Raw genomic sequence first — 20,007 nt, 5'->3', positions numbered from 1 at the left:
GTGTAACCTCCATACCAGGTAACGCTTGCTTTTGGATGGTGAGATGTAACGCCGCGTCAGCTGTTGCCTCGTGAAGTTACTACTCTGGAGTGGAGATACACCCATTACCATATGCAAATGTGTGTGTGTGTGTGTGTGTGTGTGTGTACGGAGGCCGTGCCATTTTAACTCGTTTAAATTGATGAGGAGAGAATTTTGACTTGAGATGCCTCACCATTTCATCTCATTCATCACATGCCCAATTGTGTTCTCTGGTCATTAACATCCTCACTGTTTAACGTGTAAGTCAGTGAACGACCGACCGCTGCTGTGTTATTGTGGCATTGTGTCGTGCCATGTTGCTTGGTATGTCATTTAATGTGCGCCTGTAGCTGTCTGTCTACCACGGACCTGAAAATATACCACATATTACGTATAGTCACTTGACCCTGATGTTGTACTGAAGTATATATATATATCCATAGTTAGTATATTGTAAATGGATGCAAGTTGCAGTCCAGTGATCCATCTTTGCCTGTCTTGTACGTCCAAATCACTCACGGTAAGAGAGGTTTTCTGACACCCATTGAGGGATTTGGTATTTTCACGCCTCTGGTTCACTGGATAGACACCAGAGGCTTTTCATTTTGCTTGTTAGCAGTTCCAATCGCTCGTTTTTAGAAAGTCCTGCCACCCTGCTCGGATGTTTGTGCCACATTCTGCTACAGGCATTATTATTTACCCAGTGGTTCTGTAGTTCCTCTTCCCTGTTCAGTGAGATGTAGTCCTCTGCTTGTACCAATACTCCAACCATATATATATATATATATATATATATATATATATATATATATATATATATATATATATATATATTAATTTCCGTTTTGTTTATTGTTTAAGGGGTGTTTCATTAGCCTTTATAATTTTGTTTATCGTTTATTAGCACGACAGATCCACACAGCATTTTATGTTAATTGCTCATTTCCTCTCACTCAGTGTCAGACAGCTTTTAGAAAATTGTTTGGCTTAAATCTCGAACTTAATATTTTTTTTTCTTCTTGTAATGTCTGGTTTAGGTTATCCATATTTATATTCCTACTTGATATACTGTGTGTGGGTGGGTGTGTGTGTGTGTGGTAGGGTGTGTGTGTGTGTGTGTGTGTGTGTGTGTGTGTGTGTGAGTGGGTGTGCTTGTGGCTGCACTAATGCGGTGGTGGTACAGCCTACAGGGTTGCTAAATACACTAAGAGAATGGTAATACCATGTTGAGAAGGTTATTCCCCAGTTTTTCCCGTGATGTAAGAAGGATTACTTATTCTTTTGTGACGTAAGAATGCCAATTATTTCTCTAGTATGTGGAGGTGTACTTTTAGTTGCCAAGATCGTTCGTGTGCAATCACACGTTATGAACGAGGTGAGTCCACGAAGGCTTCCTCACATCGAGGGAGTAGTGATGTGGATCCTGAGGGGGTTGGTCTTCCGTGGTGATGCGCTGTGTTTAGAGGTTTTCTTCTTGTTCTTCTCCCCTTGTGGAGGTTCCCAAATAGCGATGCCGTTGGGTGGTTCCCGTTGGGCAAGTCCTGCGGGGGACGGAGGGGTTATCGCGACAGACAGTTCGTATGGATCAGGTCCTTCGTGGCGAGTCCTGCCGCGAGTCTTGTTCTTCTATCCTGTGGAGGTTCCTAAATAGCGATGCCTTTGGGTTGTTCCCATTAGGCAAGTCCTGCAGGGGGACGGAGGGGTTATCGCGACAGTTCGTATGCATGGTCAGGTCCTTTGTGTTGAGTCCTTGCCGCGAGTCGAAGCCTGGTTGATGGATCTGATGCGTTAGCTTCACGTGTGGCGGATCTTGTACGTTAGGGCGTGCGGCTCGCATCTTGTTCAGCTGTGCAGGTTTTGTGTTGGAGGTTCCTGTCTAGTGCCTCAAGTCGGCGGGTGACTTGTGGTGGGTGGTGTGGTTTTGGTCGAGTGTGAGGGACGGTGAAAGGGTGGCCTCCCCTTCTTTGATAGATGGTATGTAATGGTTTGAGTGGGTGGTTTTGAGGCAGCACACGTGTGATGAGTAATTTGGGGTCAGATCCTGCAGGATATGTCTCCTGGGTCAGATCCTGCAGGATAGGTCATAAGGTGGGTCTCCTGGGGTAGTTCTTTGAGCTGGGCATGCGCAGGTCTGGTTGTACTGGCTGCTGTTTCGTATCCCGTCATGGTGTTGATGGAGTCGTATTGCCAAGCTACAGACAAACTGGAAGTTCTGAGCTGTGGCATGAGCCAGAAAATCCTTCTCACAGGACATGACATCTCCAGAAAAGTCATTACAGATTGACCTTGTGAACGTCTTGTGTTGCTCCATAATAGCAATGTTCCTGAAATGTTGTTGTGCAAATACGATTGATGATATGCTGTTTATCTTCCTTAAGACCAACTGTTCCGACTCAAGTCCATCTTCACGTTCTCAAAGACTGATCCGACACAGGTTCAGTTTCACCTTATCGAAACCGTTTTCCTCGCTGAGGGAGTGAGCACGTGATGTTGTCCATCTGGCGTCTGGGTAACCATGGGGGATCCAACCCCACTTTCTACGAGTGATGGTGTTGTATGGTTTCCTAGCCGTGGTATCTACGGCGGCTCCCGCGGTGCAGAGAATGGCCGAAGAATGGTCCTACCTGCTCTCGAGGAACTGGGACACCGTGGCGAAAAATGATTCAAAACCACGAACACGATGCCTTAGCGTTATCACACAGGTGGACATACGCGTTTCCATTATTACTCGCTAAACAGCTATGTATCCACGCAGGCCATTCTCTCTCTCTCTCCAGAAGCAGCGAGGCAAACATTACCAGAGTTGTGTATTCTTTTGAAGCCAAGGCGGTATGATTTGTTTGTTTTTGTTTACGTTGAAAGTTGCTTTCTCTCATTTAATTTCTAATCGAGGTCAGGACAAATTATTTAGTGTGACTACTGGGTATGTGTGTATGTCGTGTAGTCGTCTGGTTGGTTAAATGCTCCGGAAATAGTCGCTTGTCAATGAAGCAAGCGGAGTAGATTCATTGCCTTGGTAATGCCAAGAAAGTTGGAGCCACAAATAGCAAATGAAGTCGGGACGAAATGCGAGGCTTGACGGATGGTGTCTTCCGCTTTTGTATGTGTTTTCTGGATCAGCTCTTATACGTTCCGAGATTCGTACCGCCGTGATCAAGGGTCGCACCGTCGTGCCCGGTGATTGCACCGTCGTGATCAAGGATCGTACCCTCGTGGCCGGTGATCGCACCGTCGTGATCTAGGGTCGTACCGTCGTGCCCGGTGATCGCACCGTCGTGATCAAGGGTCGTACCGTCGTGCCCGGTGATCGCGTCCGTCGTGATCAAGGGTCGTACCGTCGTGCCCGGTGATCGCACCGTCGTGATCAAGGATCGTACCGTCGTGCCCTGTGATCGCACCGTCGTGATCAAGGGTTATACCGTCGTGCCCAGTGATCGACTCGTCGTGATCAAGGGTCGTACCGTCGTGCCCAGTGATTGCACCGTCGTGCCTTGACTGTACCGTCGTGTATGAGGATCGCACCATCATTCCCGCATCGTCACGGGAGCTGCGAAGATACACTCAGACTCCTGGCGCAGAGGAGGACGAAGGTGTCGGGGCAGCCCTCCCTCATTCCTCACCCCAGGTACTCACACCCACCGCCCCGCAAACCCTCTCATGCAACACGGGGGTCTAGCTTCGTCAAGTGATAGTGCACTCCGTTTCACCCTTTATATAGTAGTGCACTCCGTTTCACCCTTTATATAGTAGTGCACTCCGTTTCACCCTTTATCGACACGTGCATCTTGAGGTTCTAGAACAACAGCTGACGCAGCGTCGTCCACGTATCATCCAGCAGGAAAGCAAAATGGAACTGACGTTCTGTGTCGAAGGTAGTTCCAGTGGGAGAGGAGGTCACCATTATCCAGCTGGTGTGACCACCATTGCAGCCGTCGCTTGTGTGCCTGCCTCGCCGACCAGCTCCCTCCTGCCATCCGATGGCTTTCACTGTTTGCCAGTGTGTCGTGGATCCTTCAGTTACTGAGCCTCTGAAGTGGATTGGTTGTATTATTATTATTATTATTATTATTATTATTATTATTATTATTGTTGTTGTTGTTGTTGTTGTTATTTACAAAAACTTTTGATTATCTTTTTCTCTGATGATAGACATATTTCACCTGTGAATGAAACTTTTCCATAAAGAATATGCATGCAGAAATCCCTCCTTCAGTAAAGAGCTGTTGAAGTTTAGAGGCTTCCTGTGGTTTCCACGTCGGAAGGCCAATGTAAGGGCACAGTACACTGTTTTATGCTGTGATTATAGTAAGTGTTGCGAGTGGCTCTCCCACTCTGTTAGAAGCTGTGCATTGACATAGAGTATTGCCACTGGCTTTGTCATTTTATGATAAGCTGTATATCGTTTGTTATATTCAAAGTATGGGAGTTGAAGTCATTTAATTGGAAGGTAACGGATACGTAAGGCAAGGTAATGTAATTTTAATGTTCCCAAAACATGAAATGTGTATTAAATCAACTTCCACATGTATTTCTGCAGAAATGATAAAAAGCTATTAGTACTGTACGTTCATTTACGTATTTTAGAGAAATTTATTGTGCGCGTTGTTGATGATTGTATTTCTTTGAAACCTTGTAACATATTCATGTACTCATAAGATCCTTTCAAGTTTGATTTATAAAGTGTGTGCGTTCTCTCTGTGTGACATCCTACAGGAAAGGTTGCGTTATATTTTTGACCAGACCAGGTCACCTGCTGTGGCTTTGGCCGGCGTGAGGGCTTCAGCATCAGTAACAGGTGGTGTCCGTCTGTGATTTCCTTCAGTATCCCTGAAATAAAGCAAGTAACTCTTATGTCCGACCGTCTCTTCATCTTCGCGTCTTCGCTAGAGAACGTCTGGCCGTAGTAGGGGAAAAAAGTCACCCCATAATTGATGACAGAAGTTAATGCAAGCGAATAGTCAGTCCCGTTCGGCAGTTAAAGCAGGTTTGGGGGAAATGTGTGTGTGTGTGTGTGTGTGTGTGTGTGTGTGTGTGTGTGACTGTTTAGGGATTATGCTCGCGTATGACGAAACGCATCGTGTTGTGCGATCGCCTCCGGGCCATCTGGTGCCAGTCGCCAGGGATCCAGGAAGTCAATCTTGGGTTGTTAGGTTGCGTAAGTAACGCTAAACAGCATTTCGGCTCGGAGTAACACACCCACTTTCACCCTTGAGTCGGTTATGGTCGTTGAGGAACTGGTGTCCGGTGTGGTGTGTGCGGCTGAGTGAGGGTGTTAGCCGCATTCACGTACGAACCGGAATGTGAGGAAAAAGATGAGCGCATTAGTGTAAACTTGCGTTTCGTCATTGAAGCTGTACTGTGAAACCCGGGATGCGTGCAGAACCGTTAATGTTTGGTCTTCCTAGTGTTTGCAGTCATTGTAGATGTGGGAAGTGAGTGGACACATGGATGTTTATGAGATACGTGTGGTGAAATATGTATTTAGTCGATACTTAAAAACATGGCGAGATCATAGCTACTGGACGGCACCTTTTGGTCTCCATTGTCTGTTGAACGTCCGCAAATTGTGTAGCGCCGCCCTAGCAATAATAACCGTAGCGGTAGGGTTGATACGATACCAAGAATCCCGCGGTCTTTCCCTCCTTTTTATGTTCGTGAAGCTCAGTCACGGTCGACCGACCGTCGGAACTGGGGCAGGAGTTTACCATCACTGAGCCGGAAGAGATAAGAAGAACGCAAGACAAAAGAAGCGAAGGAAATACTCCTGTTGGAATATACTACCGACTGACGACGAAGCTCAGGAGGATGGTGAAGACGTGGAGGAGGAGGAGGAGGAAGAGGAGGGGTTGCAAGCAGAACAGTTGCGTAGTTCGTCATATCGTCCAGTTTACCACCTCGGTGGCCAGGGCGTGGGTAAGGCAGTACCGGCACGCATCCAGGTCATAGCGATGTTGCTGCTTTAGTTACAAGCAGGATGGATGTGATCTTATGTAATTATTTCATCTTTCTCAGTCTTCTTTTTTTTTTTTTACTACTATTTTCATATTTTTCCTTTCTTTTTCTATAGTCTTAAGTGTATGTATTTTAAGATGGTTTCTAGGGTTAGTCTTCTATCCCCACTAGACAGTTTGCCGACGAAGATTATCTGACGGCGGCTCGTGTTGCCGCTAGGCCATCTCCTGCTGTGCCAGGCTATCCCTTGCTGTGCTAGGCTATCCCTAGCTGTGCTAGGCTATCTCTTGCTGTGCTAGGCTATCCCTTGCTGTACTAGGCTATCTCTTGCTGTAGTCCTCCATTTGATGTTTACAGGAACTTCCCTTGCAATGTCAGCCACACACATAGATGCTATTTTTCCTTAAAAGTTTTCCGTAGCGTCTCTTTAGTGGATCTGATTTTTGATATGCTTTTCAGTTTATCGTGACAACAAGGTTATATCTATATATACAGTTTTATTATAGATTACGTTTATATTATTTTGAATTCTCTAACTATTGTTTTCGTGGTTATGAGGTTGTATAGTATCTTAGCATATAAATATATATATATATATATATATATATATATATATATATATATATATATATATATATATATATATATCAAAAAATTCTTTGGTTTTAGCTAATGATAAATTCATCATCGTGTTCTTCTGAAGTTCAGGTAAGCTGGTCAAATTCATGCTTATTAAAACATCAATATGTAACAAGTGCGTTAGGGGAACAGTTAATGTTTGATCTAAATCTCCTGGCGATGTTAATTACTGGCTCATGAAATGCGAATTACGAATTTGTATGTTCATAACATATTCCAACGAGGAATTATCTTCATTTGAAAGAGTTTTTTTGGGGGGACGATAATGGTAATTAGGATGGGACGTTCGTCGGTGTTTTTAAAATCATCGTAATGATTTCAACAGGATTTTGGGTCAGTATAAGGGAACCCACAAAGAGGTTGTTGACCTGTTGATATGCCATTGTGTCACACTGAACACAGCAAGGTAAAAAGTTGTTAGAAATTAGATTAATTATAACCAGAATAGTAATAGATATTTTTTTTGTAACAAGATTTCAGGTGTATGAGGGTCATGGAATAAAAGCTCAATATTACCATTCTAAGGAAGCCGTGAATACGACTGTAATGCAACGAAGGAACGAGCGAAAGTTGAAAGAAACAGTAAATAGAAAACAGGAAGAAAACAACTGTGGTAACATAGAAAATGGTGTATGAGGGGTAACTGCGTTGACTATAACGAAGGTGAAAGAATTCCCAACATTGAAAGAATAGATTGGACTGACCCATGAGCAGGAACAGTAACGCAGTTAACAGTAACAGCAACAGAGGGAATGTTAAAACAATTGGATTTTGCGAGAAAAAAAAAATTTCACTCGGCGTCACATATTGGTTTTAATATAACATGGTTTGCGTGAAGTAATGGAAACTGTCTTCATAGAAAAAAAGAGAAAAATAGTAAGATTCTTTTATTTTGATTTGTTTTTTTACTTGTTATTGCTCCAGGATGGACGGCTGCTCGAGGCTTGGTATGGGATTTGTGTACTCATAGGTATTCTGTACTTATAGCTCCATTGCGAAGTAGAGGAAGGCAAGAACTTGTTCCCCCGGCGACCGCATCGGCGTCTGCTCGCGCGTCCACACCTTTGGTTTAAGTTGTACGGCCCGAGTTCATTTCCCTACCGCTGTTGGACGTGAGTGAGGTCATGTCACTGCATACGGTGATGCCTTGTAAAGAGGGCTTCAAACTTCCCAACAAAAGTAGGTTGGTCGTCTTTACCTACATTACACACGAACATATTCGTAGGTCACTCGTGTATGTAGATGACGTGTAAGTAGATGACGTGTATGTAGATGATTACGGTATGATTCTCTGAATGATGTGGATGATCTCCTTAGTGCATTTTAGATGCAGGAAGATACGTATGTTTCTCTTAAAGATTCGTGCAGTTTACCACTTCAGGAAAAAGAAGTCTGGAATATATATTTCATTATTCAACTCATTTACTAGCTTATTGATATATAGCCAATTTTTTTTTCTTTTTTTTTTACAAGGGATTCCGCCTATGTATTCAGTATGTTTATTTTGATAACATGTGAGCCACTTAACATTTGCATTTGATTTCATATTAATCATTTATGTACAACCATTGCATACTCGTTTATTAACCATCTGTAACAAGGTGTTCGTATATTGACTTGGATAAGAGGTCAATAGAACCTTGAGTATGAATGGTGAGGACAGACTGGCTGGTAGTGGTGTGGGAAGGATGTTCTTGTGGTCAGGGGAGGTAGGAAGCAGTGTTGGCTGGATGGTGGTTACGGGCAGGGTGATGGTGTGGGTTGGGAGGAGATAATACAGTGGGCAAATGATGATGGTGACGTGGGTAGTAGGGTGGTGATGATGTGGTGTTCTGCGCAATGGTGGTTGTGGTGGTGGTCAAGTCTCCTCGTGAGGGGCTATGTGGGCCTGTAGGTTTGCGGCTTCCAACAGCTTGGTTTACCCAACGACCCAACCCAACAGCCTAGGCCCAGCCCGGGCTGTTGGGAGTAGAAGATCCCCCCTCCCGAAGACTTTCACCGGATATTCACCAGGTCCTCAGGAGCTGGCGGGTGGGTGGTGGTAACTCGGCCTGGGTAGCGGGCCTCCGTAATGCTGGATCGGATGCTGAGCGACGCCCTCGAACTCCACGTCGGCCACGTATCCGATGACGTGGTCCGCACGGTACTTCACCTGAGGGCAGGAGCCGAGGACCTGATGTATGATTACCGAAGACGTGATGAGCATGATGTTTGAATTTTTGGAAGATTGATGTTTTCCAAAATCTTATATATACGACTCTGCAGTTTTTATGCTGATTACAAAGAGAACGAATATTCCTGCGCTCTCAGACAGAGTTGACATTATTTAACTTATCTAGAGTTGCAATGGGTTTCCTTGCTTCTGCCTCATGCAGAGACTGTAGTGAAAGCTAAACGCATTTGAAGAACACAGAAGACACAAGCCAAAATTACTACCGTCTGTTTGAAAGCATAAAACTCGGAAGAGGATAGTGTTACTGCCTGATGGACGCTGAAATGAAAGGCAATGGATAAGGTTAGTCTGCTTGACCGCAGAAGAGACAAGTGTAGGTTACAACAAGTGGATGGTGTTAGACTTGCCCAGAAAGAAGCAAGGAACACACGTGGAGCAGACCGGTCATGTGGCACACCAAACAAACAGATGGTGGAGCGGCCGCTGAACGGAAAGCGCATGCAGGTGATGGTATCGCCAGGAGAACAGAAGCAGATGTTGCAGTGTTACGAGAAGCTCTGGGAAGACAAGCGAATTATATTACAGGCCGGGAAGCTTCAAGGGTATTTTAGGATTAAGTTTCATCTGCGTTCTGAAAGCACAAGCAGATTAGATCCAAGCTCCTTTTGTAAAGCACAGAGGGTAGTGAGCCGGAGATGTTATAGGCCCGAAGGGTACGAAGGACCCAGGGAAGGTGGAATAATCTGGGATGTAATCAGAAGAAAACACATGCAAATGATGTGACTGACTGCCCGGGGAGAACACAATCCAGTAAAGGACAAGCGCTTGATGGTCAAGTGTTAGAAGCACAGAAGACTTAGCGGCTGGTTATAACGGCCGGAGCACAGCGCTGCGACCCGCTGAGCCCGACGGAGGCGCCCCTCGGGTATGATGACGTGGACCTTTTTCGATATGAACCCCTGAGGGTCACATCAAAGGCCAGGGCACGATACCCAGGGGTTGTGTCGTTGGGTTCATCGGGTTGAGAGATGTCTGTGCGGCCGGCAAGGCGCGGGGGGGGGGTGTCCCTGAGTGGTTAGATGGAGCACACAATACACTAAGTGAGGAGTTACGGTCTGCTGACGACCGTCGGGCAGAGCCACGTAGTACGACCCCTTCACCACGTGACCGTCCGATTTCTCGTCGTGACCATAGTCAGCTCCCACGTAGTCGTCCCTCACGCCGTACTGGAACGAGTAGGGCCGAGCCTGAGGGTGAGGAAGAGGAACAGTGAGGGGGGGGTTGTTGGCAGGGCCAGAGAGCTTTGGAAAATAACGACGAGTCTTGCAAATTCAATGTGTTCATTTCCTTCGCATGTGTTGCACTCTAAACAATGATACTTGCAAAAAATGTCCAAGGATACTATATTTTAACACCTTTTATATATAGACAAATCACAGTCATGGCATTGTTTGTTGTTACTGTTAATTGAAATTAGTCGCTGCGAATTTAGTTGTATTACAAGTTTATGTGAATTGTTTTGTTACGGTCTGGTTAGTTCAACATCGTTTTTACTGTTGGCTTATATGGAACTGTTGTCAGTTGAAGTTTACTCGGAGTACATTGTGTGTGTTTATGGAACTGTAGTCAGTTTAAGTTTACTCTGAGTACATGGCGTGTGTTTTTTCATGTGAGACTTAATCGTTTGAGGATTATCCTATGTTTGTAGACGGGCAATGAACATGAGTGGCTGGTGAGTGACTGACCTGCTTGTATGATGGGCTGGGGTGTAGAGGGAGGTAAGGTGGATGATCTCGAGGGAGGTCAGGACGCGCCGTCGCCACGCCAGCTGACACAGCTACCACCACCACCACCGCCACACACACTCGGGGGAGGGGAACCTGCGCGGGGAGACCAAAAGGAACTGGCTCGTCTGATACACTTTGTCATTACTTAAACAAGGTAGTCAACTACGTGTTTATGATGACAGTAGTACAAAAGTAGTGCTTCAACTTGAATTTTACATATATATATATATATATATATATATATATATATATATATATATATATATATATATATATATATATATATATATATATGTATATATATATATATATATATATATATATATATATATATATATATATATATATATATATATATATATATGGAAGTTTCCGTTCATTAAGTCGTCTCTTAAGTTTCACTAATATAACCTTCGCTATAAATCCTCAAGGGAAACTTTTGAGTGCTCATATGTTCATCTAAAGTTACACAGAACACCCTTGTATGCATGCAAATACGCGGTGAGGTTTTGAGTCAGCGCTGTTTAAGTCAACAGGTATGAGTTGTTGGATTCATTTACACCCTGGTGGGGGGGAACTTTGTATACTTTTGACGACAACCACCTTCGCGAGCATAGCGGAGGAGAGGAGAGAGTGAAGTGAGGGCCACGGTACGGCAGCGGCGCGACTGGTGACACTTCTTCGGCACGTCCGCGTTATATATACATTTATATACCTTTCCCTTCCCCGTCTCCTGCCTGGCCCGGGCCGCGTTCAGAGTCCCTTCCAATCCCTTCAGTTTTGGGTTGCGGCGGCAGTTCCTGCCATCTGCCGCGCACGAGGAGAAGATACTCGCTCACTCTGTTGCTTAAGACGGATGAGGTTGTGTGTGGGACGACCTGTGTTTACCTCAGCGAGGAGCTCCGGTGAGACCGAGGATTTCCCGCCCGTGGGCGAGGCTCTTCCCCCGTCAGGAGTCAACTTGTGTTTCCCGGCAGCGTCCTACACACACACACACACACACACACACACACACACATTAGATATGGGTGCGTTTGTATGTAAAGTAAGAGGCGTAGAAAGATGGAGATATAGATAGATAGATGGAGGAAAATATGAGTATGTTTATTTCAGTCTGTTTTATTTTCACGCCACTGTGAATTATTTAGTAACGTCTTTTGGTTTATGTTACATGATAAATCGTTTTTGTTGGGTCCCGATGGAGTTTCGGTTACGAGGGCATTATACATTAACTGTCCTAACTTGACGTGTGTTTTGAATTTGCATAACTGAAGTGAAATAAGACGTTATAGCTTTCGAAGTGTGCTTGGGGACACACACACACACACACACACACACACACACACACACACACACACACACACACACACACACACACACGTACAAAGTAATGATAATCCAGATGTCGAAAAACTTTCAGATGTATGAGAGAGAGAATGGGAAGGCACGGTTGTAAAACTTTCTCCTCGCTATGAACAATTGATAACCACAAGTACTAATAACACCTGAGAGAGAGAGAGAGAGAGAGAGAGAGAGAGAGAGAGAGAGAGAGAGCAGTACTTTTAAAGAGCTTTTTTTTCCTAGTAATAAGTTAAGTACGGTAGATACAGGTGATCGCATACAGGTATCCTGCTGACGACTCGCCAAATTGAACAGCAGCAGCCCAGTGGCACACTGAGCAAATTGGCCGTTGTTTAAGCAGCGTCGCTATGATAAAGAAGGCAGGTGGTGGTGGTGGCGAGACATGGAATGCAGTGAGGACACTGTGATAACACACAACGTGTGATAACACAACGTGTACATCACAGCCATAACAGATTTGTGGGCTGGGTTGGCTTTCACTGGCGGCGACGCTGGAGGTCCTTTGGCGACAGGGAGTGAAGGGGGTAGTAGGGGCTGGTCTTAACTGTGGTAATGATTGCGACCGTTAATTAAGAGGGTGACGTAATATCTGGTGGGCTCTGGCCGTGGTTTGGTGGCAGTGATGGTTACTTACTGTAACAGGTATGGTAGGATTGTGTATACGTATATATATATATATATATATATATATATATATATATATATATATATATATATATATATATATATATATATTATGAAGGTGAAATCGCGCCTCAGTAGGAGTTTAGATAATTCTCCTTCTGAGATGCGATTTCACCTGAATGTCATCACAGACTAGTGTGAACAGCATATTGTCAACACACACACACACACACACACACACACACACACACACACACACACACACATTTGATATGGATGCGTTTGTATGTAAAGTAAGAGGCATAGAAAGATGGAGATGTAGATAGATAGATGGAGAAAAGTATGAGTGTGTTTATTTCCGTCGGTTTTATTTTCACGCCAATGGACACATGCAGATTTTACATGCATACGTCTCGGCGCAAATGAAGTTATATTGTCTGTCCAAATATATACACATGGCACGCATGTACACATGGCTTTCCCTGGTGTAAATATTTCAATGTCCCTAACCACGATGCTTGCATGGGCCCCACCAGATTCGAATTATGGGCGAAGCATTTGGTCCATAGTTGGTCCCAGCTGTTCATCCTCCCCTTCCTCGAGGCAGAGGTTTGTGTGGGTGTACACTCATAAAAGGAAATGGCATCGTATACATATAGTCTTAAGAGACGGAGATAACACTCTCTATCCCTAATCTACACATCGTAATCACACGCGCACGCGCACAAACACACTAAATAAGCACATACATGACGTTCGTATCGCCCGTTACTTTCACCCTAGCTTGAGCTTACTTCCTTCTCCAGCTTGGCAACTGTCGTGGTGTCTGTGTTCACTTTTCCGCCTTCACACGTCACCTTGCCTGAACCACAGTCCTTCGCTGGCGTGGAATTGCGGTACGACCCTTGAGCACGACGGTGCAGCTCACAAGCAGAATGGGTTGTCCATCAGATATGGTTGACTGACCTTTGACTGGACTCTTTGACTTGGTAATCTATTAAGTGTTGACCCTGAATGGGCAGTAATTATCTTCCCTATGGTAGGTAACTATCTTCCCTATTGTAGGTAATTATCTTCCCTTACATTTGATATTGTACGTCCATGGTATTAACAAAAGACCCATATTGAAAATGAGTGTTTTAAGGAAATACATCTGAGATAAATTCCTTTTGTTCCTGGCTTAGGAAGAAGTAGTATTGCAGCATTCATTCCCTTACTGGATAAATTGACTATGTTGTATATAAACGAATAGGGCATCCAGTCGGCCGTTCTCTTTCAGCAAAGAGAAAGACAGATGAGTTTAGATATTGTGATGTAGTTGTCATTTTTTTTTTTCATATCTGAATGAATCACTTAAATGTGTGTTTTAGCTGGTCTGTATAATTGTGGTTTTGTTATATGATTTTTAGTCTTGCTTCACGTGTGTATTGTATAAAGCTGAGTTCTCAACGAGTCTTTGTTGCAGTCTATTGATAGTGGATTTAGAAGAATTCGAAACGTCTGCATATGAGCTTGGGAGTATGATGTAAAGATATGTGGAACACTATAGAGTATAGTGTTTTGGTGGAGAATCCCCGTCCCAGCAGAAAGTTCGATCTGCAAGCATATATATATATATATATATATATATATATATATATATATATATATATATATATATATATATATATATATATATACACACCTCATTCACTTACCATTTTTCACCTGTCGCCATTGTCTCTCATTCATATCATGTAAATTTTTGGACAAACAAAACTTAACCAGGGGAAAAAATAGCACATTTCTCTTCCTCTTTGGGAATATTATAGTGTTTAATGCTTTATTTTCGTCATGCCATGGCAGGCTGATATTACCAGAGAAAGATAGGCTCAGGTACACTCGGAGAGCTTTCGTGTATTCCCTACGTCAGACCTTCCCTGGAGCTGGATGGTAAACCTGTCGCCCGTGGAAGGTTGTAATGATACGTCTTTGTGAGTAATTACATTTATTGATGTATATATATATATCGGGTCATTGTAAATCCTATAGTTACGTTGACAAGCTTTGCTGAAGGGTATTGTAAGGTGCGAGTTAAGCTGTAGATAGACAGTATCCCATGGTCAGGTGTGGGTTCTTGGCGAGGGTGGTGACTGGTTTGCTGGTCGTGATGACTGATATCGATAAGCTCCGTTGGATCTGTCTCCCCCAAAGGGTGTTTGTCGCTCATTTGAACGTTCGTGTGATTCAAGTGGTTTTTTTTTTTTTCGTGCATTTTGAGGTTTCATTGTAGTGTTGACGTGTTGTAGTTTATCCGCTAGCCTCTGTTTTGCTTGGATTCGCCGGGTTATAGGTGGATGGTGGTTGTGGAATGTTCTCTGGACATTGTTTGAGGGTTTGCTTGAACCTTGGTGGGAACTGCCTCAGTGGCCGTAGCCCTGGTGCTTGAAGGTGATGGCGGGTCCGTAGTGCTTGGGGTGCTGAGCCTTGCCGTAGTAGCTGACCTTGGCCACGTACCCGTTGTAGTGGTCGGCCGTGTAGTCCACCTGTTGACGGAGGTAGGTTGATATATATTTGCCCGTCAGTCAGTATCTCTGTTCAAGGGATGAGTTACAAGGCTAGAGGGTTTCTAATCTCTTTAAAGTCTTACAGGACAACGCAAAGGGAAATAAAAGACATTTTTTACAACGGAGAGTCTGGAATTTCGTGTCTTTAGCCGTTCGTTACGGGATGGGGTTTGTCTATCTCTGTACGTTATGTAGGGTCGGAGGGGGGGTCTAAATTCCGCACAAGCTCTTGTCAGTTTCGCCATTTCTTGGGCGTATAGATTGGCTGGCCCATATGCCACCTCCTCTGACCAACACCTTGCAGTAGGTGCGGTCCACAGGGAAGCGGAAGTTTTGAGTCAGTGATAGAGATACGGGATTATCATCCTGTCATAGTGTTAGTATTGCTTAGGGAATCAGACGATTTTGCAGTCCTCATAATGGAAGATAAAGGCCGCCAGACATTGAGAAGACCTCTTGTTATCAGCTTTAAGAAAAAAAAAAAAAACTGCTGGTATTAATTGAGTCAAAGGAGAGAGTCGTCAAGGTACGAATGTACACATTCCTTTGAGCAACACCAAAGGACTTGGCAAACCACATCGAGTATACCGTCAACGTGGTAGACCACGTCATGTATACCGTCAACATGGTAAACCACATCGAGTATACCGTCAGCATGGTAAACCACATCGAGTACACCGTCAACATGGTAGACCACGTCGAGTATACACGGTCAACATGGTAAACCACATCGAGTTTACCGTCAACATGGTAAACCACATCGAGTACACCATCAACATGATAAACCACATCGAGTACACCGTCTGAAATGTGCGAGCTTACCTCCGGTTCTGAGCTGCATTTCTGTGAATCTTACCAACGTTGCTATTAACGTTGGCATGACTTCCATGCCACATTACGACTGGCCAAGTGTCCGAACACATTAGAGAAAAGAACTACTCACTCGAACAGTATAACAATGAAACGGCCAACGGAGACAAAAACTCATGTCCTCAAACTCCGCTCGGAATTCTCTTTTTAAGTACGTGTCCCTAACTAAACTTACCCTCTGCCTGCGACCGTCGGGGAGGTCGACGGTGTAAGAGCCGTACACAGCTTTGCCGTCAGACTTCTCGTTCTGGCCGAAGTTGGTGCCCTTGTAGTCGTCCTTTACGTCGTAGTTGAAGTAGTAAGGCATCGGCTGCAGATGGAGACAGTAGTCTGGTTTTAAATTGGTTCGTCTTGTGCCCCCCAGGGCCAATATTGGTGCTTTTATCTGTCTGTTCATCTGTACTTAACTATGTCTGTTATCTGCACCTGAACATCTGTGTATACGTAATCTATCTATCTATCTATCTATCTATCTATCTATCTATCTATCTATCTATCTATATCTATCTATCTATATATATATATATATATATATATATATATATATATATATATATATATATGTGTGTGTGTGTGTGTGTGTGTGTGTGTGTGTGTGTGTGTTTGTTATCTGCACCTGAATATCTGTGTATATGTAATCTGTCTACATATATATATATATATATATATATATATATATATATATATATATATATATATATATATATATTATTTCATGCTGCACTATGATAAGTGGACCGGACCTCCCTTTGCATGGGAAGGGGTGCACATTGTCGGATGTGTGTAATCCAATTACTTTTCATTATACCGAAGGAAATGTGGAGAAACATTTTAGATATAGTGAATAGCCTTCCTAGGAAGGTTCGACGGAGTCCTGCTCCTGATGTGTAAGGCCATGTACACTATATGTGTAGCATATGTGTGAAGGTGAAAGACTTGGTGATACTGACCGAATTGTAGCCGTAGCCGTCTGGTTCAGCCAGGGTCACTCCTATCACCACCATCACCATGATCACCAGCACCTACGGAGAAACATGGAATTGACATCATACTTCCCACGTATTCCCTGCGTGTCGTAGAAGGCGACTAAAAGGGAAGGGAGCGGGGGGCTGGAAATCCTCCCCTCTCGTTTTTTTTTAATTTTCCAAAAGAAGGAACAGAGAAGGGGGCCAGGTGAGGATATTCCCTCAAAGGCCCAGTCCTCTGTTCTTAACGCTACCTCGCTATCGCGGGAAATGGCGAATAGTATGAAAAAAAAAAAGAAAATATATATATATATATATATGGCCTTTGTTCCCTACCGGTGGACTTGGCCAGTTATATATATATATATATATATATATATATATATATATATATATATATATATATATATATATATATATATGTTTGCAGGAGTTATAGTTCTTACAAAATCTACTGTCGAAGTTGTTAGAAAATGGGAGAGGAGGTCGCTCCATGTTCCTCGTTCCCACCCGAACGTTAAAAGCCAGCGGGGAAAATTTACGGAAACATTTTGTAGCATGTTTCCCTAATTATGGAAGTTGCGCGAACCCTTAGGCGTTGCAAGACCCCAGTTTCGGAGAACCTTTCTCCACTGACAAACGTTATTATTTTTTCTCACTTTTTTTCGCCCGTGCGTCTTCATAAGTTAATTTTATTTCATCGACTGAATTTATGGCTGTCGTGTTTAAACGCCATCTGGGAAAAGTTATATGGTATCTGAATACTTATTTTCTTTTCTTTAACATGCATTTCACGACGTCTTTCTTGAAATCTTTCATTTTATCTTTCGTTAAAAAGGACACTAATCTTAGGCGCAGTTGCTCACATCACGGTGGGGCTTCAGGGGGAAGGTAAGGGGGAAGAAAGTGCCATCCGTTCCTCAAGTGATGAAAAGACTTGTCCAATAGAGAAGCAAGTTGAACGAGAGCCCTATAGTACATGGGAGTGTTATGTGGTCGTAAAGAGTTATCAGTGACACCTGAAGAAAATGGGAGAGACGCTCTCGTTTGGTGGTTATGATTTGAGGTTGACGAACCTCAATGACTTTGGCTGCTGACAAGCTTAAAGCCTAGAAGGAACCAACCAACCAACCAACCAACCAACTGGTTATAGGGTCGTGAATACGTGAGGAGGTAAAGTGCTCCACCAGGTTCCTGTAGGGGAAGGAGGAGGACTTCAGTTCGTAGCACGGAGGATGGTGATGATAATGATGAACGAACTATAAACTGGCCAGCCAGCCCCTCTTGAGCTGTGCCATTTGGCGGGTGAATAGCATTCGCATGAATTCTTTTGAAGCGCTTGACGATGCATCAGGTTTCCCCATTTTCTTTACACGAGTAAATTTACGTTCGTAAGACGTTTTCGTTTATGTGTTACGTTAATGCAAGAATATGCCGCAGGTGTTGCTGATGATGGTTTCTTATGATGTTCTGGCCTCGCTGCAAGTTGCCATGCTCCTACTTGACTTGACAGGCTGTTGGAGGCCGCGGTCTGCAGGCCTACGTAGGCCCTCCAGAAAGTATAGTCACATAGCCCAAGAAATAATACACATAACCCAAGAAGTAATACCAGAAGCCGCGATGTGATTTCTCGCTCATTATGGAATCTGGATATGAAGTCAGTTTTGTGTGGTGTAGGATTGATTTTGTCTGTCTCTACGTTAATGGGTCGTGAATATGCTGAGGGTTCGTTGTTTATTTCTCCTTGCTGTTGACCTAAGGTATTGATAGCCAGAAGTTTGCAGCACCTTAATGGGCGTCATAAATTTAACGACTGATACGAATCGTCGTAGCAAGTAAGATATGATTTTAAGTGGCGGTAGCTGTAGGTTTATTAACAGTGGACCCAAGTTTTAAAGTCTGTCTATCTGTCTATCCATCTATGTATCTGGTCTTGCTGGATTTGTGGGGTCCACTGTTTAGCAACGATAGAAATTTGGCGCCTTCAAGCAGGGAGGAATGTTCCTTAAGTGGCGTACTGTGGTCGGCTGGTGACCAGAGAGTAGACACCACAGTTGCACGGAGACTTAGGGAGTTGAGGGACCTACATAGATACTGAACATTATTTCTTGGTATTTTGGTTGAGTTATACCCACACGCAACGGTCATGGAGAGTTGGTAGATTCGTCTTGGGTTCAGTTTTCGGCCGCGATTCGTGTGTCCGTTTTCTATACAAGGCAGATCATCGGGTTTAGTAATTAATTGTCAGTTAGTGGCTTGCCATCATTTGCCATTATAAGTATTCATAGATTCTTATATCTGTACGAGCTAGGTTTATTTACTTTATTAGTTATATGTCGGTTTGTTGTTGGTAGTCGCTGTTGATTTCCTTTGGTATTTGTCACGAAGTTGTTCTGAATCATACGTGAAAGTCCCCCCAAACATGATAATCCATTGAGGAAAAATTATATACGAGACACACATACACACACACAAAAAAAAAATGAAGTACCTTAGCTAGGTTTATCACTATGATACTACTACTGATACTACTACTGGGTTGGCTAAGGCACACCTAACACTGCCGCTGAAGATTATAAAAACCGCTCGTGATTTCACTGACCTTTAACGACATTGTGACGTTGAGTTGAGCGATGGCAGCTGGTTGTGTGGGTGATGACTGTAGCCATAGCTCGTCTCGACACCTCTTTATATACTCCGAGCTCCCCACACCCTCAAGGACGCACTCCGACCACCTTGAAACCGTGTCGGATCTCACCCTCCCCCTCACACCGACCCTGCACGTAACGTGACGCCCGTACTGAGCTTTACGCCCAAGATCACCGTGTAATTGGTTCGCCGTCACATTGGCTTCGGCACACATTGCTCGAGATCGCTCTTTTGTTTTGTTGTGTCGTGATGTCCGAGCAAGTCTCTATGGCGTTAGTGAAGCGGTGGATGTGGGTTACGTGTGCTCCTAGAAACACACACACACACACACACACACACACACACTTATGAGTCTTTCAGCGAAGTCTTTCTCTTTCTAGTGTCCATTGATGGTTTAACTTGATATCTGTGATGGCACC

General features: G+C 43.9%; 2 protein-coding genes across 2 annotated transcripts; both read right to left on the bottom strand.

Moving 5' to 3' along the window:
* Positions 1-8,012: 8,012 nt before the first annotated feature.
* Positions 8,013-11,266, bottom strand: LOC139757963 (larval cuticle protein A3A-like). Its single transcript, XM_071678897.1, has 4 exons — positions 11,176-11,266; positions 10,531-10,665; positions 9,898-10,032; positions 8,013-8,764 (listed from the first exon to the last, which is right to left on the bottom strand). Exons 1-4 carry the CDS (start codon positions 11,185-11,187, stop codon positions 8,630-8,632), a joined length of 417 nt encoding a protein of 138 aa, XP_071534998.1. The 5' UTR covers positions 11,188-11,266; the 3' UTR covers positions 8,013-8,629.
* Positions 11,267-14,511: 3,245 nt separating this feature from the next.
* On the bottom strand, positions 14,512-19,601 carry LOC139757962 (pupal cuticle protein Edg-84A-like). Its single transcript, XM_071678896.1, has 4 exons — positions 19,542-19,601; positions 16,925-16,996; positions 16,150-16,284; positions 14,512-15,083 (listed from the first exon to the last, which is right to left on the bottom strand). The coding sequence occupies exons 1-4, from the start codon at positions 19,551-19,553 to the stop codon at positions 14,961-14,963; spliced, it is 342 nt and encodes a 113-aa protein (XP_071534997.1). The 5' UTR covers positions 19,554-19,601; the 3' UTR covers positions 14,512-14,960.
* Positions 19,602-20,007: the final 406 nt, after the last annotated feature.

The sequence above is a fragment of the Panulirus ornatus genome, chromosome 29, assembly GCF_036320965.1.
Source record: "Panulirus ornatus isolate Po-2019 chromosome 29, ASM3632096v1, whole genome shotgun sequence".
Classification (NCBI taxonomy): Eukaryota; Metazoa; Arthropoda; class Malacostraca; order Decapoda; family Palinuridae; genus Panulirus; species Panulirus ornatus.
Note: the sequence above shows the minus strand (reverse complement) of the source record. Positions and strands in the feature narration are given on the sequence as shown.